The 27,071-nt window shown below is 46.9% G+C and overlaps 3 protein-coding genes across 3 annotated transcripts in view; all 3 read right to left on the minus strand.

Moving 5' to 3' along the window:
- Positions 1-9,475, minus strand: part of EP400 (E1A binding protein p400) — a gene marked incomplete at both ends in the record, with an annotated part of 43,764 nt that extends 34,289 nt beyond the window's left edge. Inside the window, 6 exons of the mRNA XM_079543631.1 lie at positions 89-391; positions 672-1,051; positions 1,775-1,882; positions 2,288-2,375; positions 6,120-6,230; positions 8,153-9,475. Of these exons, the coding sequence (XP_079399757.1) occupies positions 89-391; positions 672-1,051; positions 1,775-1,882; positions 2,288-2,375; positions 6,120-6,230; positions 8,153-9,475 (2,313 nt within the window). The remainder of the gene's footprint in view (positions 1-88; positions 392-671; positions 1,052-1,774; positions 1,883-2,287; positions 2,376-6,119; positions 6,231-8,152) is intronic.
- A 5,343-nt stretch (positions 9,476-14,818) lies between these two features.
- Positions 14,819-18,572, minus strand: PUS1 (pseudouridine synthase 1; the record flags this gene model as incomplete). The annotated part of the gene is made up of 6 exons (XM_079543729.1): positions 14,819-14,866; positions 15,930-16,627; positions 16,902-17,004; positions 17,691-17,828; positions 18,233-18,418; positions 18,516-18,572. The coding sequence occupies 6 exons, from the start codon at positions 18,570-18,572 to the stop codon at positions 14,819-14,821; spliced, it is 1,230 nt and encodes a 409-aa protein (XP_079399855.1).
- A 4,526-nt stretch (positions 18,573-23,098) lies between these two features.
- The window catches only part of ULK1 (unc-51 like autophagy activating kinase 1), a gene marked incomplete at its 3' end in the record, with an annotated part of 69,523 nt that continues 65,550 nt past the window's right edge, over positions 23,099-27,071 (minus strand). The window contains exons 25-28 of the mRNA XM_079543853.1: positions 26,871-26,989; positions 25,000-25,157; positions 24,674-24,809; positions 23,099-23,154 (exon numbers count right to left, since the gene is read on the minus strand). Coding sequence (XP_079399979.1) covers positions 23,099-23,154; positions 24,674-24,809; positions 25,000-25,157; positions 26,871-26,989 — 469 coding nt within the window. The remainder of the gene's footprint in view (positions 23,155-24,673; positions 24,810-24,999; positions 25,158-26,870; positions 26,990-27,071) is intronic.

Raw genomic sequence — 27,071 nt, forward strand, 5'->3', positions numbered from 1 at the left:
AAACTTAAAGCACACTGCCTGCATTAACTGTTATCCTATGTATGTGCTAACTGTTCACAGGATTTCAGAAAAAAAAAAAAATACTTACCAGCTTGACTTGCTCAGCAAGCTTGTCTTGAGAATTGTCCTGTGGCAATACTGCTGCATTCTGAGCTGGACTTTGAGTTTTAGGTGCTGCTGCCACCGCTAAGCCTGGCGGTTTTGATGCAATAGGAGACAGGGACTTGTTAGTTGCAGGAGAGGTCCTGTTTGTTTGTACTGGATACGTAGAAGGCGGTGCTGTGCCTGAGATAGCTGCTGGTGCAACGGATGAGGTAGGCGGTAGTATATTTGCTGTAAGACGCTGAGGAGTCTGAACAGGATCTGTAGACGGTCGTGTCAGAGTCACAGCCTGCCCAAGAAATGCATCTGTTAGTGATGAGTTTGGTATTCATCAGTGTCTTAGTCTACATGTCAGCAAAATGTAACAAAGACTTTAATTCTGTAAAAAAAAAAAAAAAAAAAAATCACACCTGCGTTTGTATAAGGAAAGACTTCTTGTTTGCAGGCTACCCACAGATGCATTAATTTTAAAATACCTGTGTTGCGCACCTATTTTCAAGGAGACAGTGTTCTTGCACTGTACTGAGCCCAAATACAGATTTATTCTCACCTCAACGACGTCCACATACCTGTTGCTGTATTGTAGCTTGCGGCTGCGGCACTTGGTTTGGTGTCTGTCCTTGTACATGGATTGCTGGTGGCACCTGCTGCTGAAGCGGAGCTGGAAGCGGAGCGGAAGTCAGGGGGACGCTTTGGGGCTGGATCTTCACCTGAATCTGGGGCTGAGTCGGAGATTCCACTATCTGTGGCTGCTGCTGCGAAATCTGCAGTGCAGCTGGAAGAGACGTCATGGGGACATTCACAGGTTGCAGCCTCCCAGGCAGCTGCGGCGGCGGCGTATGCAGACTTGCTGCGTTCTGCACAGGAGGGCCTTTGGAAGGGTCGTACTGCTGTTGGCTCTGTTTCTGTCCAGTCAGCTGCACCGTCTGAGGAGTGGGAGGCATTCCACCTACAAAGCAAAAAGAAACAACCTAGATTAAATCAGAGGGTCCAGTGCTCTTTACTCATATAAAGAGGAAACCAACTGCAAATAGACTAATTTGTTACTTACTTTGCCACAAGACACCATCACTTGAAAATACCACATCACAATCACAAAATAAATCACTATTACAATAAACAATGAAACATTCCATGCACAGGACCGCAACTAAAATTTGGAGCACGGTAACTACAAAAAAAAAATTATTAGATGTCTTCTGAATGTCCTCTACTTAAAGGAAAAAAAAAAAAAGAAAAAAAAAAAAGGACTGGTGAGCAAATGGAAATTTCACCTAAAATAACTGTATTTAATCTAAATAAAACTTAGTTCTTAGCACATTGACTCTATTGCTTAGTCTGAAGTTTGGCACAAATAACGAATAATTTTTTTTCTTGAAAGTTGCAAATTAGAGGAGGTTTTTCTTTTCACAAACCATTGGCTCAGGTCCAGAATTCTCAAATTAAATGTTCTGCATCAGAATCTGTGACGTATTTCCATGCCCACATGCACTTCTGGAGCCCGTCACTCAGCTCCTTAAACGAACCAGGCATTGCATACCAAGTATTAATTTACAAGGAGAGGCAGGTGGTGGGGCCAGGATCTTGGAAGGCCAGGAGCCCAAGTTTCTAGTCCCATCACTAACGTCTCCTTGTTAAATTAATGTGCAACTGGCATGTGGTGACACAGTACCTTGTGCCGTTGGCATTAGCTGTTGAAGCGGAACTCCTGAAGCCACACCCGGATGCTGAAAAACCATCCCATGACGGCCCACTTCAATTCGTGGTCTCTTAGACGAATCTGTGATATTCAAATTCCATTTATGGCATGGTACAATGGAATGGGTTGTTTTACAAAGCAATCTACTACACATGATTCCAACGCTAGCTCAGAAAGCTATGACTACTATACATGTGTAGCATTTATGAAGAAGATGCTCCAAGGGCAGGTCCCTTCAACTTCCAGTTGGCCATCTCCAATCTTCTTAGCCAGAACAAGCAACCTAACAGCACCTCCATGCTCGCCAGACCCAGTCCTATGTATTGTGAGCAGAGTGCGCTGTAAACGCGGCACCGTTCACAACAAATAGTCCTGAGGACCTGGGAAGAATTGTGTTTCAAGAATCACTGAACAGTGGGCTCCGTTAACTGTTTGGAAAGAAAAGTAATAAGGAAAATGAACTGAACTTCTTCCTGAGAAACGTACCTGCCGGTGCCAGTGTCTGCTGTCTCTTAAAAGCCTCCATTTCTATGGTGTTCACAGTCCCTGTTACTGGAGTCCCTGTATGCGTTTGCTATTGGGAAAAAAGAAAACAAATCACAAAAGTTCAATCTGTAGGTAGTCTGGCACCAAGATGCTAATTTACAAATGGATCTACAGAGACCATCACAGAACAAAGCCTTCAGAACAGTGGTACAATGAAGAAAGCAAGGCTGGTTCAATATCTGCCAGACGGTTTCGGATGCCCATGTTGCACTGATAGTCTTTGATCAGTTCAAATCTCAAAATTGCAGCTGAACAGAAGAAGGTGGTTACACACAGAACACGTTTACAATTTAGTTTCATTTTTAATAAATGGATTTTTTTTTTAATGTATCACCCTTTCTTTACCATTTGCACAAGGCTGCAATGAAATTAGAACAACATATTCATATAGCTTTAGAGCTGCAATAAAAGGCTGACAAGAGAAATTAAAGACTGCGTCTTCATTGTAGGATTAATTAGAAGGGAAACTAGATGAGGAAAAAGAATTTATGCAGAAACTGTCATAATTAAGACAATACAAATATCAGAGAGTCAATGCATTTGTGAAAGCTAATCCTTTTCACTGCGAAACATCATCAATTAATTAATTCTCATCCTGAAGATAGTTTTAAGCTTACGTGGGTCTCCACCACTGTCACTTTCAGGACAGAACTCCACAAGCTTTAGACTTGAAGCATTACAGGAATAATGGCTAAGAATAAAAGATGGAATAAAAGAGTCTCAGCCAATCTGCCAATTTCAATTCCAGTTTTCCAGCCACGAGACTTGTATTTGTTGGCAAAATGACACTCATTAAGTAATACTACAAAGAGAAACACAATATTGCTGTAACTCTAATGTCACCTCAGAGCATGTCAGAAAATGCCAGACATTTTGTAGGAGCATAAATATCATGCAGCTATGAATTAGCACTGCAAATTGAGAAGGACTGCTGGTATCAAGATGGCTTTGATTCACAAGTTGGAGCTTAGCTTCAGCAAGATTATGCAGTGCATGAAGACTTCATTTTCATGTTACTGCAATTGATATTGACAAAGATGGCAGGTAACATCTCCTGGAAAACTCGTTCAGTGTCAGACCCAAACAGCAGACATGTATGCAAGATTTATCAAATCAAACTTGGGGCTACAGGATGATTTCCATGTTCCTTGGGCTCTCAGTTTCGCTGGCAAGTTATTAACGCCACCAGTGCTTGTAGGAGTCCAGCTCTGTTCAGCGCATTTCTGAACCTTACTTTTAAATTCTCCTCAATTTTTGCCATGCTAAGTCCAATATTCTTCTATGAAACTTACCATGAGAAAAATTAGGGCTATCCAAAGAAAGGGTTTCACAGACTCTGTCAGAAAATAAAAAAGCAGCCTTTCTGTATTGTAACCTCTATACCCTAGAAAACGAGCTTATCTAAGCCTCCTCCAGTTCTCTACACACAACTTGCAGTGAGAACCTCTACCACATCCATCTATAGTAACCATTGTGAAGAAACATCATGACAACATAGCAAAGACAGAAATTTCCCAGAAGAATCTTCTAGTTTACTTACAGGTCTGTTTTTCACTAATTTTTAAATAGAAATTCTGCCAATGTAAGTTAAGCCCAAGGAAATAAACACCAGTCTATATTGAAATTAACTGTAGCAGCCACCACCCTTTATCCCCATTGCCTCACTGAACAGTAACAATAACCAGACCACGGCCACCCAGAATGGCTGGGTTTCAAACAGAGCTTTCTGAGGTCTGTGCATCTCACAGCACTCAGATTCTATCAATAACTAGGAATTAATAACTTCCAATCTCTTTGCTGCTGTGAGGACATTTGTTGACTGCTCTACTGACACCGCCACACTCTTAGATTGGAATTCTGATTTTAAAAACATCTGTCTTGCACCCACACCCAGTGCTCACAGCTCACTGCCATATCACACTCAGAATGGACCAAGCTTCCAAGCGTCTGCTTTATCACAAGGCAAACATGCAGCACATTTCAAGTTCAATGGCCAACGTCTGGCAGAGCATGAGATGCATAAACATTTGGAGAATTATTCAAAATAAGTCACAGAAATGTGCTTTGCACAATGCTCCTGAACTAATTAACAAATCCTGTTAATGCGCCGCTGGAAATCAATGCTTTCTGAAGCACCAACTGGAGGAGATACTTCTGCAAACTGCTCCAAATGCTGCTTTGTCTTATCTGCACTCTGACTCTGGATGACCACACTCTGCCATTTTCTGGATGCATGTCTACCTCAGGATTTTTCGCTGGCATTTTCTGAAGTGCATGCCTCCAGCTGTCTGCATCACCACCACCTAATTCAAGCCAGGCACTTCAAAGAGCAGGAAGTACATCTTTACAAATACCACTTACATTAGACTAAAACTGTCCTAAGTTTCAGTAAAACAACGTGGCTCTCCAGAGGTCATGGTTACGCAGCACACTCCCACTGATCATTCCAGGTGCTGCACTTTCACACCCAATTTGAATGATGCTGATCAGGACAGATTATTACTCTGTAAACAGTTACAAAGATAAAGCCTGAAGGGAAGAGCTGCTAACAGTTGGGGTTGAAGCGTATCGTCACATCCGCTCCGTTTTATACAATGTGAGCACATGCTCCAGAACACCTCTGAAATGTCCAATGCTTCTAGAAGTACTTCTTTGCTGGTGTAGCCAGAGCCCAGAGGTGAATCTAACCACTGCCATCAGTAACCTGGTACAGTGTGACATACTTTGAACAGCCTAGATGAAGACTTCATGAATGTGTCAGCATGGACCACAACATCAAGCTGTCAGTGAGAGCTGTCACTGTGCAACTCACTGCTGAAATGACACTGAGAACAGTCTGCTTGTTACACACCAGTTCACAATCCACCCTACACTACATTTAACTCTCCCTGTCCCGAATCCAGGAGGAAGGCAGTGCAGTCCATACAGCTGGTGAGGCACAGGACAGTAACTCATCATGGGACACACAGTTTAAGTGTGGGCGATTCATCTAAAAGGTAAAAACTGTGGTTGCAGGGGAACAAGGGTATGGCTATGGGACTTCTCAGTCTGGGAACGCAGAGCTGGGGGCAGCTGCTTAAGCACTCAGCTGCTCCACTTTGAAGTTTCTACCATCACTGATCCACATACAAAAAAAAAAATCCTATTAGATTTAGACAGAATCTCTGCTTTGTTCAGGGTTCTTTCATGTTAAAAGAAAAAAAGACTTAAACAACGAAGTTAAACACTTCAGTTTCTTCTTTGCAACATCTATGTCAGAGCTAATGGAAAGGAGTTAGTTATTTAAAAAATACCATTAGAGGGTTATCAGCATCATTTGAAACATTTCACAGAAGGTATCACCAAACCTTCTCTAGTCATACTCAAAACCTTTAATACATAAAGAAAAAAAAAAAAAAAACAAAGAAGGAAATTTAGAAGAAATCCACAATTACAACGCCACAGACAAAAGAATCCATGTTATCACTATGCAGAATGCACAAATGAAACAAATGCATTAGGGAAAATTAGGGAAACAAAAGACAAACAAACCAAAGCAAAAACATTCAAGCTGAAAGTTAATGAAATAAGCCAGCAACCTGGAGACAAAGATGCAACTTCCTCAGAGCTTCATTAATATTGATGCATTTGAAGATTGCAAAGTGTTTTTGGTTTTGTTTAGATGATAAGGGATGGGCTCTAGGGAAAATTCTAATTCATCTAAGAAATATCAAATCTGAATGAAGAAAAAAAATCTGGGATGAAACTACATTTTAGAACCATTGAAAAGTACCTGAAATGGTTGCTGCTGGGATGAAAAAGCAGCAGAAACATTTGGAGGAAGCTGGGTTGCTATAGCGACAGGAGTACCAGTCTGCCCATCCTTTCCTGTCACAACCTTTACCTGAGAGAAATATTTTGGGAAAAAAAAAAGAAGGGAGAATCATTTTCTTTTTAAAAGTTTTTTTTCTTCTTTGTTGTTTGCTGTTGTTTTTTATTGGCTGCCCAACACGCCAGCAGTGCAGACGGCCCCTCACTGAAGAGGAGCTGACAGCCAGGCAGCCAGCAGCGTGGCTTGGGACGAGCTCTGCCTCACTGCAAAGAGCAGAGCCAGCCTTCACTATCTACAGCAGCTTCCCACCGCTGCAAACCTTCCGTAAATCCAGTTTACATAAAAGCGTGGTTTAAATTTAATGACTGCTGCTCCTAACAGACAACAAATCAGCGTGACAGACAGTTTGAACTGAAGAGAGCTCCAACATTTATTCAAGCGATGAGCACAGCCACCATTCGCTCTGCCTGGAGCCGCCAGCGATCGCCCTTCCAGGCAAGGGATGAAGCGCTTTGCTTGAGCAGGAAGTGATAAAGAAAGGGAGGGGGAAATAAAAGAGGAGACAAAAAAAATACAAAGAACATACTCAAAAGAAGTCTTAATCTCTCAAAAGGATTCGTCGTTTGAAAGCACACAGACTTTTGCCATCGCAGGCTGCAACATTCTGCAGCATTGAACTGACAAACGGCCGTCACAGACAAAAGAGGGTCTGAAGAGCACAGAGGGGTGAAGCCTCAACTGATGTAAATTGTAGCAGTGCCACCGATTTCAGTGACCTTGTACAATTCACAGCCACCCAAGTTCTCTCAAAACTCACATATGTAGTTAAAAGGAAGAACAAGAACACCCAAAAAGCTGGACAAAATGCAAACCAAATGAAAACTCACTGGATTCCAGTGTCAATAGCTTTGAGGTTACTGAATATAGAAAGAAATGGTTTCCTAGTCAAGAAACTTAACTACAAAACAGTGATCTTTCTCTACTATAACATTAAAATTCTGCCCAAATTCCAGCAGGAGATGCAATCACATAAAAGCACCAACGTTCCCTGAATACTTTGATATCTAACAGATATTTCAAAGCAATACCAATTTTATATAACTGGTTTTGTTTCATCTTTTTACAAACTGGCACATTTATGTCCATATTTACTTCTGCGCATTTCTGAAGGTATTTATCTGCACAGTGCCATCAGTTACAGCAACACTGTTGCAGCCACTTGTTAAGTAATTGGCCAGACAGGCATTGCTCCAGCACCCAAAGGTGCCCTGTGCTGCAGGTCAGGATCCACACAAGTAGGAGTAAACATGCAGGAAAAGTTGCTCTGCAAAGAGGGCAACTCTTAGCAGCAAGCTTATTGCAAGTCATTTGCCAGTAGTAAATAAACAGCGCATCCAAATTCTTTAGTTGTTTTAAATCTTTGCACAAAATAACAAAGTGAATGTCCAAGTACAAGTTGGGTTTTATCATTCAGACCGCAATGCAGGCACAAAGCAATAAGACGCTCCAAATAAATTAATTCATTACTATGAACCCATGCACATAATAATTAGATTACTCCAGGGTTTTTCGCTGGCCACAGCAACACTAACAACCAAATAAAGAGACTTTTTGCTTACTCTTTTTTGGTTTTTATAAGTCTAGAATGTGAAATTTAATTTACGATGCGTTCATTCTGAAAGCTTAGAACAGCTTCCATAGTAAAGCCACCTACGTTTGTTTGTGTGTAGGCTTACATCTGACTGGGACAGTGAAAGTTGTTTTCAGCTCTCTGTACTTTGCTTACTTTGCTTTTGCAGCTGACGGCGTGCTCAAACCAACTTGTCCCATCACATCACCAAGCAGAATGGCATTCTCTCAAACCTTTTTATATACCTGCCCTACTTCATCAATAAAAACGAGTTTTCAGGTACCATCACACTAGCTAATGCTTTGCAATTCAGGTGCCACAACTTCACCCACTATTTTAATCCAAAATATTAACAGATCCTTACCTCATCATTGATGACCTCAGATTGTTCTTCCTCTTCTTCTTCCTCTAGATCCAAGTCATTTTGCCTCAGGTAGGCTTGCAGGGGAACACAATGTTTCTTCTTAAAAGCTAAAAAGTCCATCATATTCCCTTGAAGATGTTGCAGGAAAAACAGTTCAATCAAACATTCCTTAAAAGTTTCCTTAAGAATTTCCATCTGCTTGTGGTGGTGATCCAAACACTGCTTTCTCATTTGGGCAGTCTCTTGGTTGGCAGGAGGTATCTCCTCCAGTTTTTTGGGTTGCTTTTTCACTGCCGTGTTAACCGTAGGCGTAAGAGGAAGACTTGACAGCCCCTGTGGCACCGTGGCCCGTGAAGGACTCGTGGGAGGCGGTGGTGATGTCATTCCAAACGCACCAGGGCCTCCAACTCCAGCTATTAATCCCCCAGAAGCCCTGTCGTAGCCAATGGGTCTGCTCAGCTGCTGTCCTTGAAGCACTTGTTGCTGCTGTTGCATAAGTTGCCCTTGGATAATATTGCTGATCTGGGGTGGCAAGCTCGTTGTCGTGATATGGCCCGGGCTAGTCAAGGATTGCATGTTTGCCCCGCTAGCTACAGGACTTTGAGGACCAAGATGATGAATGGTGCCACCAGACTGTGAATGAGGTTGTGAAAGTCGGCGCTCCCTTACCGTAGCGGGCGTCCCAGAAGATGGAAGTTGCACCTGCGCTGCAGCTCCTTGAGCAATCTGTGCGATTCCCGGCCCTTCTTGATACACAAAGTGCCCGCCATTCGAAGGACTCAAGCTGATTTGCCTCACAAGCACGCTGGCGTCCACAAATCCTCTGGTAGGGCTCTGGCTGCACATACCCAAGCCGGGGCCCGGCGTACCTGCCCGAACGTTCGGTAACGTCTGCACCGGCACGGGGCTGGGCTGCGTGGGGCTCTGGGACTGAACCTGCTGGGGCAGCGGTGACGTGACCTGGATATACGATGGGGATCCATGCTCAAAGCGCCTCTGCTGAGGGCTGAACTGAAAACTGGGCGATGTCGGGTTTGGAATTGGCAGTGGTGTCAGTGTGATCTGCTGGTTTCCCGAAGCCACCGGCCCGACGTTCTGCAGCGTGATGTTCACATTCTGACCAGCCACTGGGCTTCTACTCATTATAAACTGCTGAATTTGATAGCTGGGGGACTGGGGTGCAGATGGACTTGCAGAAGGTGCGAAAGAAGCTGCAGGGGACTGGGGTAGATTTGCTTGTTGCTCTTCTCCCTCACTGCCCGTGAAGGACCTGGACCTCTGGAGCTGGCGCTGGGCATTCTGAGGACCATTACCATGGTGCATTCTCAATAGTATATGGTGATTTGTTTTTACAGAATACACTGAAGAAATACATAGAAACAGAAATTCAGGTAAGGCAAATATCGTTTGTAACTGAAACTCTTCAGTAACTACATGAAAGAACATGTTTTCAGTAAGAATTCAGTTACCCTGTCCTTGCAGTTTTACTTCAGTCAGATCATGTGAAAACTATACTGACACAAACTCACTTCAATCTCTCATACGTTTCTCTAACTTCTCTAGTTGTTCTAACTAAGAAAGTACTCTCAAATAGTTTGTAAATTATACATTCCTCCAAGCTAGCTAAACTGACTTAAAATAATAAAAAGTACATATTCTTTATTTTCTTCGTAGCTTCAAGAACGAATGGTCTCCATTGTCCCAAGGACCTGCCCTTCTACATTTGTTATCCCTAGCACTTCACTGCTCACAGCATTCAGTACTGGCTTCTTCAGAACACAGTACACTTAGAACATAAGGCAGGTTCAGTCAATGCTAACTGGAAACACGTCAAATGTGGACATACATTGGGTGATTACTGTTAGTGCTCTTGAAGAAAAAACGTGGAGTGAAAAATCTCCCTATCAAATAAACTCGAAGTTTGATAAAGCAGAGTGCCCGGTACCTTCCTCTGCCTTCCTCTTCCTTCAGAAGACCAACCCCGTAACGAGATGAAAACCAACGCAAACAGCATCTCATTTGAAAGCACTACTTATCGAGCCGAGGTATCCAGACACCCAAAAACGCTTTGATTTTCAATTGCAACCACCGACCAAAACAAAACTCCGCTGACAGCACCGAGAGCTTGCGCGGCGCTGGGACTCGTGCAGCAGCCCGAGGAAAAGAGAGCAGCTCTCAGCGCAAACAGCCGCTACCTTCCCCGAGCCCAGCCTAGGAGCAGCCCCGCACGGCAGCACGGTGCTCGACACGGCTCCCCGCACGGCAGCTCGGCTCCCCGCACGGCAGCTCGGCTCCCCGCACGGCGCCGTCCGGCTCCCCGCGCCACCTCCACCCGAAGGCTGCACAGCGCGAGCGGCACCGCGACTCTTTCGTAACTCCGACACCGAGCAATTAAGATCCAAGCGATATCGCCCGTCGCCAGTAACAAGGCCCTATTATGTTGATTATTATACCTCGGTCACGCTCGCGGCCGAGCGAAAGCACCCAATTAACTACGCGCCGATAGGAAGCGCGCTGCCGAGAGCGAGGAGCGCCTTTTGTGTGCGGAACCGAGGCGGGCCGGACACAGTTCGGTGCGGTCCTCCCACAGGCCGCGGCCCGTCCCGGCCGCCCCGCCCCGCCCCGCGCGGAAGGCCCGTTCCTCCGCGGCCGCCCCCGCCGACGGGACCGGACCGCCGAGCTTCGGGCCCTAGGCCCGCGGGACCGGAGGAAGGGGGAGGAAGGGGAGAGAAGGAGGGAGGAAGGGAGCCCGGCCGCCCCCCGATCCCGGCGGGCCTCACTTACCGAAGGCGCCGGGGCCGGACTTTCCATTCGCTCCTCAGAGGAAGCGGGGGCGGGGGGCGGCCGGAGCGGCAGCCGCTACCAGCGCCGGCAGGAGACAAACCGCGCCTCCTGCGCCGCGCTCCGCTCGCTGCGCATGCGCCGCCGCCGGAGGGCGGTCCGGGCCTGCGCCGATGTTCGCGCATGCGCGGTGTGGGATCGCGGGAGCTGCGGTGAAGGCCGGGCGAGGAGCGGTGCGGCCAGGGAGGGTCGGTGGTAGTTGGGGGGTCCGTGATGTTTGCCACCGCAATAACAGCTGGGCTGGCAGAACCGGTGCCAGAGCAGCGCCGCAGGGCAGGGCTGGGCTCCTGCGTTCTCCTCACAAACACATCTGGAGTTAAATGTTAGAGAAATAGCGATTACAGAGCTACAGCTACGGAGAGTTTGGAGACGAAGAAGAGACGGGGGTTCCTCTGTGCATCTTGAAGGTGTCCGTATCTGGGGCCTCCTGGAAGCTGGGCAGACATTTTGGAGACCACAAGCCTTTTCTCTGCTGTTGCTCACTGCAAAATTTCATTTTCCTTCAGGGAAATTACTGCACAGTACAGAACCACGAGATGCTGTAAGAAGTGAGACGTAACAAGCAATGGGAACAAACGAACAGTCCTTGGAGATGTTGAGATCGACGAGAAGTTCATTGAGAATTTTCACAAAATTGAGATGCCCTGAGAAATGGCAGATGGACAGAATTCCCTGAAAAGGTCACACAAAAGCTCATATCCATTACCTAAAAAACTGCATGCATTTAGCACAGCACTGTTATTACCGCCTGTAAGCGTTCTGCAGCTTCTGGTAAGCACAAGCAGCACAAATTCCCACTGTGATCTTTCTACCTTTAACCTAAATATGTTACATAAAACGTTAAAATAATTGATTCTGTTTAATTAAATCTCCTTCCAGACCACCATTAGGAAAACAAATTCTGCTTCCCAAGAGGATCTGCCTCATTCCTTCTCGTTCCTTTTCTTCCTTGAAGAGAAATTTATACAGCATTTCTGCATCTCTAAAGGCACAGGAAAGCTGCAGCTGCTACGAGGCATTCTGAGTGTAACCGAACACAAATCTTCACTGCAAAGGAAGATTTACGACCGGCTGTTCCACTCAGCAGCTCTCTGAAGCAGATTACCAGTGCTTGGTGAAACTGTTCACTCCTTTCTGCTCAGGCTGGGGGAAGAAGTGCCATCGCCTGCAGTCCCAGTGCAGCACAGAGAGCCTCCGTGCGGCAGCGCCCATTGTGGGCTGAGGGACCTCCTCTGTGCCCAGCCGTGGTGCTCCGCTGGGCTTTGAAAGCTTGTTCTCCTTGGTACCCGATTCTTACAATTGCACAAGACCTCGCTAAAGCAATTACCTTTAATTACAACGCTAAAAAAACTTGCATTTGAGAGCGAACACTTTGCCACAGATCGTTAAAACATGGAATAGGCATATCACTGTTACTTTACAGCCTCTGGCATTTTCTTTTTTCCTCCAAACTGGTATCAAACCAAACGATAACTCCTACATCCTCCCTCCCGCAGCCCGAGGCGAGGATCCCCTTCTGCCGCCTCAAAGCGCCTCGCTCCCCACGGCAGGGCTCGGCCGGCGCAGCGCCAGGCGGGACTGCAGCGCCCCCTGGTGGCAGCGCCCGTGGCGGCACTCCGCGCCCGACGGTCCCAAGGGAGGCGGCGCGCCATCATGGCGCATGCGCGAGTACTTCAGCTCCGATGGAGGCTGAGCGGCCACGCTCCGATTTCCAACTCCGGGAGCGGCGGTAGAGGGAAAGAAGGGCAGTTTTCCCTCAAATCACGGCCTTCTTGCTGCAGAAGGCACACCGAGACCAGCAAATTAAAAAAAGCACACCTGCAAGAGTTAAGAAATAACCCTTCTTTATTTTCTTCAGAGGCGATAAACAAATTCCTGATGATTTTGACTTGTGTCCGTTTTGGTGCCTTCGTTATAAGTAAAGAAAGGTATTTGTCTTAGATTGAAGGAGAGAAAAAGCTCTGGATAAAAGATTTAATACAGGCTATGTCCACAGGATGAGTTAGCAAAGGATGTAACAGAAAACCTGGGCACAGTCCCTCAGAACACTCAGTTTGCCATGATAAAATAGAGAAAGGCCTTCGTAAGGATAAAAAGCTCTAATAAAAACCCACGTGAAACAAGGCAATCCTTGCCGAGGGCAGCTCTGGCCCAGAACAACAAGGAACTGTAACATCAGTAAGCACTGCGTGGAGGAGCACAGAGCCATCTCTAAAAAGTAACTCCACGTTCAGTACAGACCGTGAGCTTGATGCTCCTCCTCATGCACATCCAGTCCGTGTCCAAGGTGGAATCAAACCAAAGACCACAGCCCTTGCAGCCCTGGATTTGTCCCACGTGAGCTTTCAGAGCACGAAGAAGCTGCCACACAAACCCAGCCAGGGAAGATTGCTGAGCACATATACTCAACTCCCAACACTCAGAGCCTGGTTCCACCCCTTTCCAAAGGGTCCTACTGTTATGGAGGGCAGGAGAGCTACTGCCTTTACTCGCTGTTTTTTCTGTTGGTCTTTTTGTGTGTGTGTGTGTGTGTGTGTGTTTATTTTTGCTTTTTTCTTTTCCTTCCACACCTTCAGAGAGAGCTGGCAGCAAGAAACAGGACTCAAACTGCAGCTGGGGAAAGGAGAGGAAGATTTCCGGAATATAGAGATTCCCAAAACACAAAAAATAAAAACTGATTCCCAAAGAAAGCCCTTAGGCACGTGCTCCCCATACCACTGCACATCCTCCTCTATCCTTAGCAGCTTGACAGAAATTCAGAATTCACACATACAAATCAAACGCAGGCTTGATTAAGCCCAGAGGAAGTCAGCACCATTCATACATGCAAAGCTGATTCAACCCCAAATCCAGCAGATGGTTAGCTAGTTTCCTTTTAAAGCAGAAATACTAAAACCAGCACCACCACATCTAGCAAAATCACCCCAGCAAACACAGAAACTTTCACGGTGGCACACTTTGAATTGCAATCCTGGCAATTAACAAACATGTTTCTCCTCACATCTCAACACCTCAGGCAGTGGATGCCCAGCTGCATCAGGTAGCTGTGGATCTACATTCTAGACCCTGCCCAGGCATGAGGTCAGCAACAGGAGGATGACACCTTTCAAATAAAAAGCACTGTCTTAAAGTACATGGTTCAAGCCTTGTTACAAATTTAAGATCCCTCACTGAGCAAGGAATCACTTAAGGTAAGGTCTAAAAGATTAGACCTGCAAACCTTGAGAAAACAAAAAGGTTGATTCAATAGCAAAAATTTGTAGCAGTTAGCATGATAATGAATTTCTGTCCCATGCATATTATTTCACAAGAAAGCCACGAGTGACAAAAAATAAAAGCTTAACAGGATGAGTAGAGACTAGGCTAATTAAAGGTGAAGAAAATGGAAAGAAAAGTTCATGGAGTCATAACTTCATAAAAATAATCCCAAAAAAGTGTATTAAAATGCTTTGTCTCATCTTTACGTAGAGATTACACAGATTTAAAATTCTATTTCCAGGTAAGCGCGTAATAAAAACATGATTCAAATAGCAATTAAGACACCTTGCGTCACAAGAATCCTTTAGAAAGCTGCTTTCTCATCAGGCTATTTTCAAGTATCCCAGTCAGGTGGATCAGTCAGTGGCACAGCCCCTCATCTTCTTCCTGCTGTTTTGTTTTTTGGTTGATTTTTTTTTTGCCCCACTCATTTTCTCCTGGGCATCAACTTCTTGTTCTGCACATATGAAATCCCCTGCTTCACTGGATTCTCAGATTAGGAAGGCCACTTTTCTGCAGACAGAGAGCTGTGAGCTGTATGGGTACCAGGTGCAACCACGCATTGACTCAGTCAGAATCACCGCCACAACCATCACTGCCTTCAGCATCGCTGCTCTGGAAAGTAAAATGGAAAATGGTTTGTCAGCATTTCATTTATGTGACATTGAATTTAAACACCTCCACAAGGAAACGGGGCAAGATCCCAACTTCATGGCTTAGATCCATCCAACGCAACCAACTCCTGTGATGGTAGATGACACTTTTGATAGAAGAAAATGTTGTACAGTGGACTACACTCAGCAAGAGAAGAACTCTTCTCTATTTGCAGCTGCATGATTACGACCTGCACTATGTGGGAAACTTGAAAGTAGCACAAAATGCTGGTACTGAAAATAAGCACCAAAAAAGGCTAATGAGACATTTCAGTATCTTGTTTGTGCTTTTCAACAAGGCTGTATGCTTTGTATGCTAAACTATTTCTCATACTCAAAAATAGCAGACAGAATTAAACCTGATGTTCTCCAGAGCACGACTGTTAAGCTACATAAAGTAAAGCTAACTTTAATGATTCTATTAAGCAAAGATGGACGTTTTGTTCCGAGTTGTACTGCACAGAAACTTCAGCCCAGCCCAACATCCTCTTTAAGAACTGCCATCCCTCTGACCAAAAGTTCACCTGGAGTTGTTTAATGACCCATTCTGAGCACACAGCAGATTTACTTCAGCAGCTCCTAATTTTCTCCCAATCACAAAGTTTTTCTCATGACCACAGCGTTACGTAAAATGGGAATTAGCCTGAAAATAAGGAAATGCACTGAGCCACTAGGAAACTGCAACCCCAAAACCAGTCTTTCAAACAGCTTCCCAAAAGCAAAAGCTGGTGCTGTTTCCACAACTTCTGTTGCTGGTGTATGACCGCAGCCAAACCAGCCTGTGTTGTACAGCACTGCTCCCTTTCCCCTTGTCAACCACCCCACGCAAAACCCTGCTTAAGGAACACTTTGTATCATTTGTTCCACCATCATCAAAAGACAAAAAGTGAAGCGACAGAATACATTTTGTACTCCAGATGACTGTCATCTTCCACAGTATAGGTGGAAAACAAAAATGTTCTTAAAGGAAAAGCCTTTTTAACTTCACAGTTTCCCTTTGTAAAAATAATGGCTTCAATCATTACCTTTGAATTTTTCTTGTTGGCTTCCATCTCAGCAGCAGAAGAGTTGAAGTCATGAATGGAGAGGGTGCTCAGCCAGCTCATCATGGACTTCTCCTCCCTTTCTGTGTTAATAATGGTAGGATAGATATACTGCTCTTTGAAAACAGCAATCTTCTCCTCCTCCTCCTTCCACTCCAGCGGCTCGTGCAGCCCATCGTTCCCAAACCGTCTGTTGTATTTTTCAAAGTGCACTCTTTCCAAGACCAGGCCAAGCCCCGGAGCTTTGGGCACATCCACTTTCTCCTCTCCCCAGCTGCGCTCTATCACAGACTCAGGAGCATAACCTTTCACAATAGCTATCACCAGTCCGATCATTTTCCTTATCTGGTGCATCATGAAGCTCTGCCCTTTCACTTTGATCACTGCGAATTCTATGTTGTCCCGCACGAAGGGCTCCCCGCAGTACATCTCCATGATGTATCTCCTGGCGCTGGGGTCCTTGGGTCCCTTCTGAGAAGTGAAGTTGTGGAAGTTGTGTGTTCCTTTATAGCAAGCAAGCAGGCTGTTGACCTTCTCAAGGGTCTCTCTGCTGAGTCGATACGCCTCCTCTTGCACATCGTGGTCTTTATGGGCAAAGGCAAACGTCGGCAGCATGTAGGCGTAGGTTCTGGCATCGCATTTGTTCTTGGAGTTGAATCCCCCAGTGACTCTCTTCAGCCCTTATTTAAAAAGCGACATCAAGTTTTTGAATCAGTAAGGCTGCAAACCTGCTTGTGACTTCATGTACATCAGCAGACGTGTTCTTTCTTAAATAAAATGCAATCAAAAGATACAATTTATTTTATAGGACGCCGATTTCAAACCAGCGTAAGCGCACAGGTTCTTGTTAAAACTAAACCCCTTTTGAGTAAAATTACAACAAAAAGGGAGAGACTTTGCGCAGGAGAAGCTCCTCTTTGACAAGATTTTCTCTGCCCGTTCCAGTATCCTTACCCAGAATTCTGATATGAGAAGGAAGATGGTTATTGATCTTTTCTAAGATGTCATCTATTAGCCTGACCTTTAGCGACACAATCTGTCCAGCTGCAGACACACCCTACAAAAATCATAAAACACGGACAGTTATGCACCTCGGAAGCTCCAGGTTAGCACGTGCAGAACTGAAAGAGCTGAAGAACGAATGTATTCCTTTTTTCCTCACTGGTCATTTTAGGCTGAAGTGAGGCAAAGGCAGAAACCCGAATCGGAATGCTCCTGGAAGGCCACCTGGTGCTGCACAGCCGTCGAGCACTTCAGCAATCTTACAAAGCAGAATGCTGTACTCCCCTTCAGGACGCATCCCGCTATATTTGCCTGCTGTTAAGCACCAGCAGTAAAGCTGACTTGTACATAAGCCAGCTGTGAACCCCACTCCAGATTCAGCACCTTGATGTGGCGGGTTAAAAAATAAAGTGAGATGCAGTTCAGTTTCTGAGCTCCGCATCAAGCAGGCAGCAGCAGCAGAGAGGAGCAGCGTCAGGCTGGGAAGCTGGAACAGGTGAATGGGAGGGAAAGGCGAACACACGGCTTAAGTACAAAGCACCAGCTTCACACACGGCATCTAACCAATACCCCACAACTTCTACATGCTTGCTTTGTACTCCAGTTTAGCAGGGGATGAAGGGAGGAGTCTCAAACACTATTCACGGCAGGTAGCACTTGCTATTGGATCTCATGCTGAACAACGCTTTGATGGCACCGGAGGGGCAGAGCCCGTTGTGTGAGCAGCCCTGTGCAATGTACCTTATCTGTCCGAGCACAGCGCTGGAACGACATCTTCTTCATGTCTTCGCCGTGGTTTTCTGGGATGCAGCCGGACTGCACGAGGGCAGACACCAAATCATCTTCAATGGTCTTGAACTGCGAAGAGCCCAGATTTCTCTGAGAGAGAATAAGAAATAAAACAAGCAGTAATTACTGGGCCACCGCTCTGAAAGACGTCACCAGAAACTTTTGTTAATTGAACATCACTGTGAAATTCATAGCATCTTCCCTCCTGGCTGGCAGGTGCTGCTGTTCCTACAAAGCTCCACCAGAGCGCTTTGAGAAAATACGTACATTCTGCTTCAGCTTTTGCTGTCACTGCAAGAGATGGGGTATTTCTGACCCCTCTGAAAAATGCTCCTGCAGTAGAGTTTTCTGGTAGCGAAAGCACGAAGCAGAACGACGATGTACGGCTGCGGGGGTGGAACGGCTGCCGTTCCAAGCCCATTCATTGCACCGGCTGCCCGCCCAGCCCAGCGCCCCGCCCGGCCGCTCCTCCTCCCCCCCTGCACACCCCGTACCTGCATGCCGTGGTAGCCTTTCCCCGAGTACGCCATCAACAACACAATCTTCCTTTTGGGCGTCCTTTTACTCTGCTCCTCCGCATCCCCTTCATCCGCGGTTCCCTTCAGTCTCTTGCCCTGCTGCCCGTTCTCCTCCGGTCCCTCGCCGGCCCCGCTCGGCCTCTTCGCCATGGCGAGCAGCTCCTGCACGGACGGAGAAGGCTGCGGGTCAGAGCGCCGGCGGGGCGGCGCAGCAGCGGTGCGGTTCCCCCCCCTTCTCTCCCCCGCGCTCCCCACGCACGTTCCGCGGTCGGAACCCTCCGCTCGCAGCGCGCAGCCCCCAGCGCAGCGCCAGCATCGGCCCGGCCCCGCCGCCACTTACGGAGCACCGCGCGTGCGGCGATACGGCGGCCGGGAGGGGGCGGCGCTGCGGCTGCGCCGTGCTGCTGCGCGGCCGTGCCCGGCAGGTCCTGCAGCGCCGGGCGGTTCGTGGCCGACGACCCCAGACGGGGAGGGTAAGGGGAAGTAGCGCAGCGCATCCCGTCCTGCACGGGCACGGTGTCGGCAGGGGGGGCTGCTCCACCCCGCCCAGCTGGAGGAAGGTGCCGGCCTGTAGGGCACGCAGTGGCTCATACGTCACCGCTCACAAAGCGACGTGCTTCGTCTGCTCCCAGACGGGCAGATGGAGCTCTGTGATCTGCCGCCCTGCCCTGAGCCCTGCCCGACCCCGCGCCTGCGGTGCAGCCGGCCTCGGGACGTGGAGAGCGCTGGCGCCGGCAAGTGGCGCTGGGGATGTCGGCGTTTTACTCAGTTAAGCACAGCAGCTGGAGTCGGGGCAGCTAAAGCAGTCCGAAGGAGAAGCAAGCTCCGCAGTCCAGTAAGGAACGTCTGGTTTTGCCCTCAGGTTCTGCAGCGATGTGGAACTGATGAGCTGCCAACAGTGCTACTTTGGAACGCAGCCCGCAGAGCTGCCAGATGGGGTTGGGAGCACATTCCTCGCAGGGGGTCTGAATGCTCCCTAAACAGGAAAGTTTTCATTCGGTCCTTTTTTAACAGTGTGTTTTCAGACAGGCAGGTGAGGAACAAGGAGAAATTCAGTGACATCCAGAGCTGCCGCTGTGCCCAGCAGGGCTGAGGGCCGAGGAACGTTGGTTCTGTAAAGGTTGAGTCAAAAAGACAGGAGTTGGTAACTGTAAGTGGAACACTCGATGTTATCGCCGTGGTTTAAAGCACATCCGCCCAGTTCTGCTTCCTTGATGTCACCAGGCAAGATCTGACTGCTGGCTGCCCAGGGAGCAGCGCTGCTGACGTCCTTCCAGCTGCTAAATATAATGTGGGAACAAAGGCAGACACACTGAGAATTGCTTGGGATTGTTTTCTCCTGGCATCAGCAGCAACAGAACATCACAGTGAACGTGCAGAAAGCTCTGCTGTTTGCACCGTGGCTTTTAAATCATTGCAGCCTCACGGTTCAGAGCTGCTATTCTGTTCTGTTGCTCAGTCTTCCCAGCCAGCGCTTTCTCCCTTTGCTCTGCTGCCTGTGAGGAGTGCTGTGGGTTCAGTTTTCCCAGGGAAAGACACTGCGTGCATTAAGAACAAGGACCCCTTCCAGCAGTGTCAGCACACAGGTGCGTTAGCAGGACGGATGCTCACTCATCTCAATGGATGCTCCGTGGCCGCCCGCTCCTCCCCTTCACCACTAAGCAGGCTGAGCCAAGCACAAACCTTACCTGGCACACCCAGAGCCCTGCCGATGGGCTGCACAGATACTGAGAACAGCCTGCTAACAACTTCCAAACAATTTTATTTCTTAAATCGGTGTTGTACAATTTAAAGCCAAGAAAGAAAAAAAAAAAAAGTCACACAAAACACAAATAAAAAACGTTGACAAAGTATCGGGCGTTACCTCATAAAGAACATCATACACTCTCACAAACCTGAAGATACGTGTGATTAGGCTGAGGTTTCTTGAAATCTATTAAGACGCTACACACAAACGCTGCAACAGTAACAAAGCCATGACAATAGCAAGAGGACTATGCTAGCAACTTCAACAGTGCTGGGGGGTTTTTTCTTTTTCTTTTTTTTCTTTTTTTTTTTTGCATTCCTTGTTGTCTACAAAGCAATAAATATTTTCCACCAAAAAAAAAGTTGGTTTCACGCTACATGCACTTAGATAAAAAATAAAAGTCACCAAAGTGATGGCAAAATAAATCACCTGTCTGATTTTTTTTTCTTTTTTTTTTTTTCCTTTTTTTCCTAGTTTTTCTTTTTTTATATATATATTTTTTAAATTCAAGCACAGTGGCTAAGTTTCAAGTATTGAGAGAAAACATATATACACGTTTGTGTTTGTGTGCATACTATGCATACACACACACACACAGCTTGTATGTATATACACAAACACACACATATATCTATCTCGGTTGCAGGGCTGTAAACCACGATTTTTTGGAGCAATATATATTCGTGTACACTGAATGTGGACAATTCTGATACATTCAAGTAATTAAGTACAGCTGGAAGGTTAGTGCTGAGCTTGCCACGTACACGGACCACGAAACCTGCGGCACAACCACGGAACCCGGGCTGCGTTCCTTAGAAGCAATCAGTGCAGGCGTGGGATTGCAGAGGGCGCAGGGCAGCAGCAGGAGGGCAGTCCTGGCTGAGCGCCTTCCTGCTGCGCGCGTGCCCACCTGCGGCACAGCCCCGTGCACAACCCCGAGCCCTTTGGAAGCGATCCGCGTCTCTTCGGCGGTTCTGGCCACAGGCTGGGGGTCGTCTCGTCTCCCGGTTGTTGTTTTCTTTGCCTTGTCTTTTTTTTCCTCCAGGCCCAAGCAGAAGCGGCCGCAGAAGGCAGCGGCGGGCTGCGAATGCGCGATGCAGCAGAGGCCCAATACTGACTGTGTGAGCTATGCCTAAGCCTCCCTGGTTGGGGGAATCAAAAATGTTTCTTTAATTTCCTTCTTGGCATTTCTACTCCGTGATCACAAACATCCACACTGCCAAAGATGATGCGGCTCAAGCCAATTGAGTTGCTCCTGAAACCACTGTAAAGTATCAACGCTGAACATGCCAATAGCGAGAGGAAAAAAAAAAAAAAGCAGTGAGGACTTAACCACCGTGTGCAAAGTATTATTAAATCCCCTGAAACAAAGCCTGAGGTTTCGAGTTGCTTTCAAAGATCCTTTTCTGCCCAGCGCTACCAAAATACTGCCATGACTGATAAATTAAGACACACACATGCGCACGCAGACAGACGGAAGGCAGCTGCGATCCTCTCACACATCTGCTCACAGCATCCGAAGCCTCAACCAGAACTCGAGCCACTCACACCTGCAGTCACATTTGGCTACAGAGTCTCCTGAAAAGAAATGCTGAACATCGAACCGAACGCTACCAGATTTCTTTATAAAAAAAATGAAGCAGCAAATAAAACTTTTTAAAAAAAAAAAAAAAAAGGAAGAAAAAAAGAATCCATTTCCAATTGTGTGTAGGATCTTACACCTGTTCTCGAGCTCTTAAAAAGCACGGAGCTTCACACTGACTGTCCTTAAAAGAACACTTAAATAAAAACCCAAACAGACAGAAACATCTTGGTACTGCCAGACTGCGAGTCAGCGTTGCCTGGTATGGAGGAGGAACAGCACAGACTCCGCAGTGCCTCACACTCACAAATACAGTACAGTTAAATACGTACAGTTACACACAAACCATATATATCAATATATATTCAACCTCAGGAATACATATTAATATATGCACACACGTAGTGCAATAAAACAACCAGGAAACAAGGAAAGGAATAAAAAGAACAGCATTCCTAACAGTCGCGATGTTCCTGGGTTGTTGTGTGATGCAAAGTCAACTTCTGAAAGTTCCCATAGTGTGTAAAGTGCTCCTTTGATTCACAAAGCTAGTGTTCTCAGTTCGGGGTGAGGGCTCTGGGAAGGGTCTCAAGCCAACAGCTGAAAGCAGGACAGCGCTACTGCTCCCTTGTGGTAGATATGTACTGACGGGCTGAACTGACAGCCAGGAGTCTTTCATGCTGACCCCACTGAGCTCGGGGAACAAGGGAGGAACGGATTCGTTTTGGCTTCTGAGAAAGACAGGGAAGTCACGCTTTCTGTCGCCTTCCTGCTTTCTGTGCAGTCTCTTTCCCTGCGCCGTTTGTCCACCCGCAGACAGAGGCAGCCCAGGCGACAGCCGCGGAGATCTGAACATCCCAGACAACTCGCTCCCAGCCTCGCTCAATGCATCTGCAGAAGGCAGCCGCGACTTCAGCCACGCTCAGGCGAAGCACAGCTTCCTTCCTTTCGGCTCTGCGCACACTCCAAGGCTTCAGCGTGTGTGAGACGGGATGAAGGAGACAGGCGGGGAGCCCGGGGCTGTCAGGAAGCTTGAAGGTGCCCGGCTGTCAGCTGGGGTAGGGGGAAGTACACAAACTGGCCTTAATTTCTGAACGACAGCCTCCAACATTAACTGAAGCCAGCAGTTTAGGCACATCCATTGCCTGCAATGGAGACAGCACTGGAATACCCTGTTCTTAAGCAAGCGGACAGGCAGCAGTCTTATCCTTCGAAGTGCTGGGAAGAAGCAGACTGCTATCCTTCATCCCTGCTGCCGATGAGGGAAAATTTCCACATCAGCTTCGTCTTCGTCCAGGCCTTTGGACAGGGAAGCATTCGTGCTTCTACAGTCACACAGCCCCCACAAAAGAATCTAAGACTGTGGAACAACTTCCCAAAATGCCAGAACACAGAACATTGAGCAGTTCATCCTCCAGGTGTCCTGCTGTCAGAATTGTTTCCCACCACAGCAGCAGGCCATTGGAAACAAGGTGATCAGCTGGGATGAGGTGCGTGGAGAACATTACTCAAATCAGGCGCAGAACCCCGACAGCAGAGCTGATAGCCTGCGCTCGATGCACAGTTTACCTAAGAGAAGAAAAAAACAAACACACAAGAAATCAACTTCTTTTTTTCCTGGCAATATAAAGACGACGAAATATGAAGGAGATTTGGAAAAGAAAACCAAAAAAGCAACTGTATTTTAGCAAGGCTAAGCAGCCCGTCCAGAACCATTACATTACCATGTACTGATTTAGACTAGGTGAGGACAACCACAAACATCATGCTGGGAAGGGACAGAACAAAGAGATGAATAGAGAGCCAAGAAGGAAAGCTGTGAGCTGTGAGTTCTGACTGTGCTATCAAACTGTTCCAAAGGACTATCATCCACCGCCAGCAATTCATACAAGGCATGGTACAGCCCAGCAGTCACTGCAGATTCTCACCTTCTACGCCTGACACTCTGTCAAAAGCTGCATATTTGGTGGAATTCACACCTCCAATAGGAGGACTTGCTTTATTTCTATGTTCACATCACTTTCCTTTTCAGAGAAATATCAAGTACCTGAGATCTAAAATTAAATGCATACACATTACAGCCTACCAGAGAACAACTCAATCAGGAAGCTGGAACATTGGGTAAAATAGGGAATACCAGGATATCAACTGGGAGAAGAAATTCATTAGATGCATTAACTGTATCTCTGGACAAAAGATGTGATTTAGGTTTGCTAAGAAATGGTATGATAGAAACTACTTAGTATCCCCTATTCACTCAGCCCTCCAGTATCATACAGCACCTGCCAATCTCCTTTTGCTCTCCTTCAGTGAGCCTCATGTGGACTGTTAAAGTTGGTGATAATTAACTGACTAATTGCCTGAGAGCCAGAAATCTCTCCTCTCATTACCTACCCAAGAGCTCTGTCCACAAGGACGACTGGAGCAGTCTGGCAGCACTTTGGATGCTGGCCCAAGAAATGCATTCACTAGCCAGCAGAGGGGTAGAGGCACGGCTTGCCAGCTGTGTCCTTTCCCTTCAGCTGTTCCAACACTGCAGTGCCACAGTAAGCTGGTGTAGCTGTGACAGAGCAGAGCTGAGGCCAAGTCAAGCTGCTCTAACAGACAATAGCTGTCTGCCACCCCTCTGCCTTCCTCCCATTGAGAGAGACAACAAAAATGATTAAGCCCTGTCCAGAAGGGCAGGCAAAGTTCACCCTGAGCAAGTGAGGTCAGTCCTTTCCACTCTGCACACATTTGCTGTGGAGCCTCCACTTAGCAAAGGAAGGGTGCAGAAGAGGTGACAGCAGCAGAGGGATCCATCTGTCTCTGGAAAAGGAAGCCAAGCGATTGCAGACAGGTAAAAGCCTAGCTACCACAATCAATTGCTGAAGAGAAAAATACTTGTCTGCTAGCAGCCTTCTTAGCGTGGCCTGGGGAACACAGGTGAGCAGCTCCATGGATGCACCATGGTGCTATGATGATGGTGCTATGACCATCAAGATGCAGCCAAAGGAAAAAAAGGATGCTGGGTACTAAAATTTCTGGTCCATGCAGCTAGAACAACACGACATGACCTGGTGGGAAAAAAGAGTCCTCGAGCACTCACATTTGTTGATGTTTTCTATGTCCCCCTGTTCAGTGATGATGTTCAGGAGCCCCTCCATCAGCAGCAGAGCCTTGTGGTATCTCTGTGCACAGTCCTCTCTGTGGTGGAACATCTCATCCAGGGCTGCGGACTGCACCTGCAGGCAAACCCCATGCAAAAGGTCACTTCCATACTAGATCCAGCTTTCCCAGCATGGTTCCTTAGCCTCCCTCACCCAACCTCCAGCACCATGAACGAAACCACCTGCTAACACCACCAGCAGGAACTGTCAATTTTTGGTGCTTGTTCTGTGCTAGCCCTGTTCCCTGGCTCTATACAGTTATTACCATCTGCACAGCATAGCTGAAGATGAGCTTCTCTGCAGTGATGCTGTTGATCTGATCCATGAGTTTCTGTTTGTCCAGGAAGAACCTCTGCAGTCTCATGTTGAGGCAGTGGCAGGATGAAACACTAGATTTATACAGCTCATTGAGCTTCTTCACAACTAGAATAAAGGAAAGAAATGCATTAGGCACCAGCTCCAGTTCTCCCTGTGATTCCCAACCTCCATGCACAGGACTCCAAACAAGTAACTTCAAGGCAACCAAGTTATGTTGCATCCAAACTTAAAACTGGCAGCGAAGTACCTGCTGCACCCATGAGGTCTTTCCCCTTTCCTTTGTCGCCCTGACCAATTGTAAACCTGCACACTGCAACACCTACATGCCTAGTTCACCTGAGGCCAGGTCAATTTTTGTTTCCTTCAGTTGCCACCAGACACAGAACAGTTTCCATGGTGCAAGATGTCCCACGCATCACCAGAAGCAACAGACATGCCAGATACAAAGCTTCTGTTACCTGATGGGTGATGACATGCTGTGAAGAAGTATGTGACTCACATGTGCTAGCTGCTGGAGCTAAGTGTGGCTCAGCAGCACTAAGCAAAGGAATCTCTCCTGGGACAATGCTGTCCCAGAATGGAAAGACACCAATGCCTGCAAAAGGTCAGCTCCTTTCCTGCACCACAGCAGCTAGGACAGGAAGATTATGTGACAGAGAACCAAGCGTCAAGTATGATTTAAAGGGATTGAATAACAACCCAAAACAGCATGCGAAGCTAGCTGTACTGCTACACCACGTACCCACTACAAACTCCCACCACCTGATGAGCAAGTAACTGTGACACACATCTGAAACCTCCACACTGCACAACTTGCTCCTAGGGGGAGGTCAAGGAACCTCAGCACCCTGCTGAGGGGCAGCCAAGAAAGACTTTGTAAAAAAAAACATTTGATGAAAAAATAGAACATTCCCACAACAACAACAAAATACAGGTAAGTAAAGCAACATCCTCATTTGTGGAATTCAGTCAGAGCTCTGGGCTATGCACAAATTACAGGAAGCTGATGGCTATGGGTAGGGACTCTCTGTCACTCACTGCCCAAGGATGCTCTGGGGCAATACCTTGTTGCACTTCGGCTTTTCCCACACATAAGTGAAAGAAGGCACTCAAGTACCTTGAGAACTCTCCTGCCCTCACAGTGCCCTACAAATCTCAAGGGAACAGTATTTTGTGGGAAGAGAAATAAGCAAAGACAGCCTTATCCTGTTCCCATACACTAGATTCATAGCATAACTGTTCCTACAAGTTGCAATTTGCCCTGGAAAAGGAATAATTAATTTGTGTTATGTCAGCCCGAACATGTGGAAGAAGTGTAGCTAAACCTGTCCAGATGCAAACATAAAGCTGTACGACTAACAAATAAGTGACTTCTGTATTGCCAGAGTTTTGCTTCCTGTGTTTTTGCTTCATTTGAAAAATCATCATAGCCAAGACGTGTCTCAATTCGCCAAGTAAGCACTTACTGGGACATGTACTATATAATTAAGTTGGACTGACGTCAAGTACAAATAAGCACCTGAGATAGAGATGTACAAGGAATCAGATAAGATGCATTTCCCTCTCACTAATTAGGACTGAAGATTCTCACGGGGAGATGAGCAGGAGTTGAAGACCTGAAGCAAAGGCTGAGAGAGTAAGATTCCTGCCAGAAAATACCCCAGAAGGAAGGCCTGGCTATGTGAGAGCACAATGAGCAATAAGCCTGAGTGCATACTGCTGGGTGTTCATCTCAACCTCCTCCCTGCCTCTGTGACACGGTTTTCACTCTTTCATTCCAGGCAAGTTCATTGCACCGTGTGCCGAGCAGCTCCTTACCTTGCTTGACAGTGGAGGAGAGGCACAGCTTGCCAGCCTTGATCTGCTCTATGGCTGTCTGCAGGCCTGAGGACAGAAGCTCTGCTACTTTCAGGTACAGCACGAGCTGCTCTGCATAGCTGCAAAGAGAGCATATTGCAATGCAAACCGATCACCAGGGCGGCAGTACGCGTCCAAAGGATGTCTGGCACAAAGGCACAC

The sequence above is a fragment of the Tetrao urogallus genome, assembly GCF_951394365.1.
Source record: "Tetrao urogallus genome assembly, chromosome: 17".
Classification (NCBI taxonomy): domain Eukaryota; kingdom Metazoa; phylum Chordata; class Aves; order Galliformes; family Phasianidae; genus Tetrao; species Tetrao urogallus.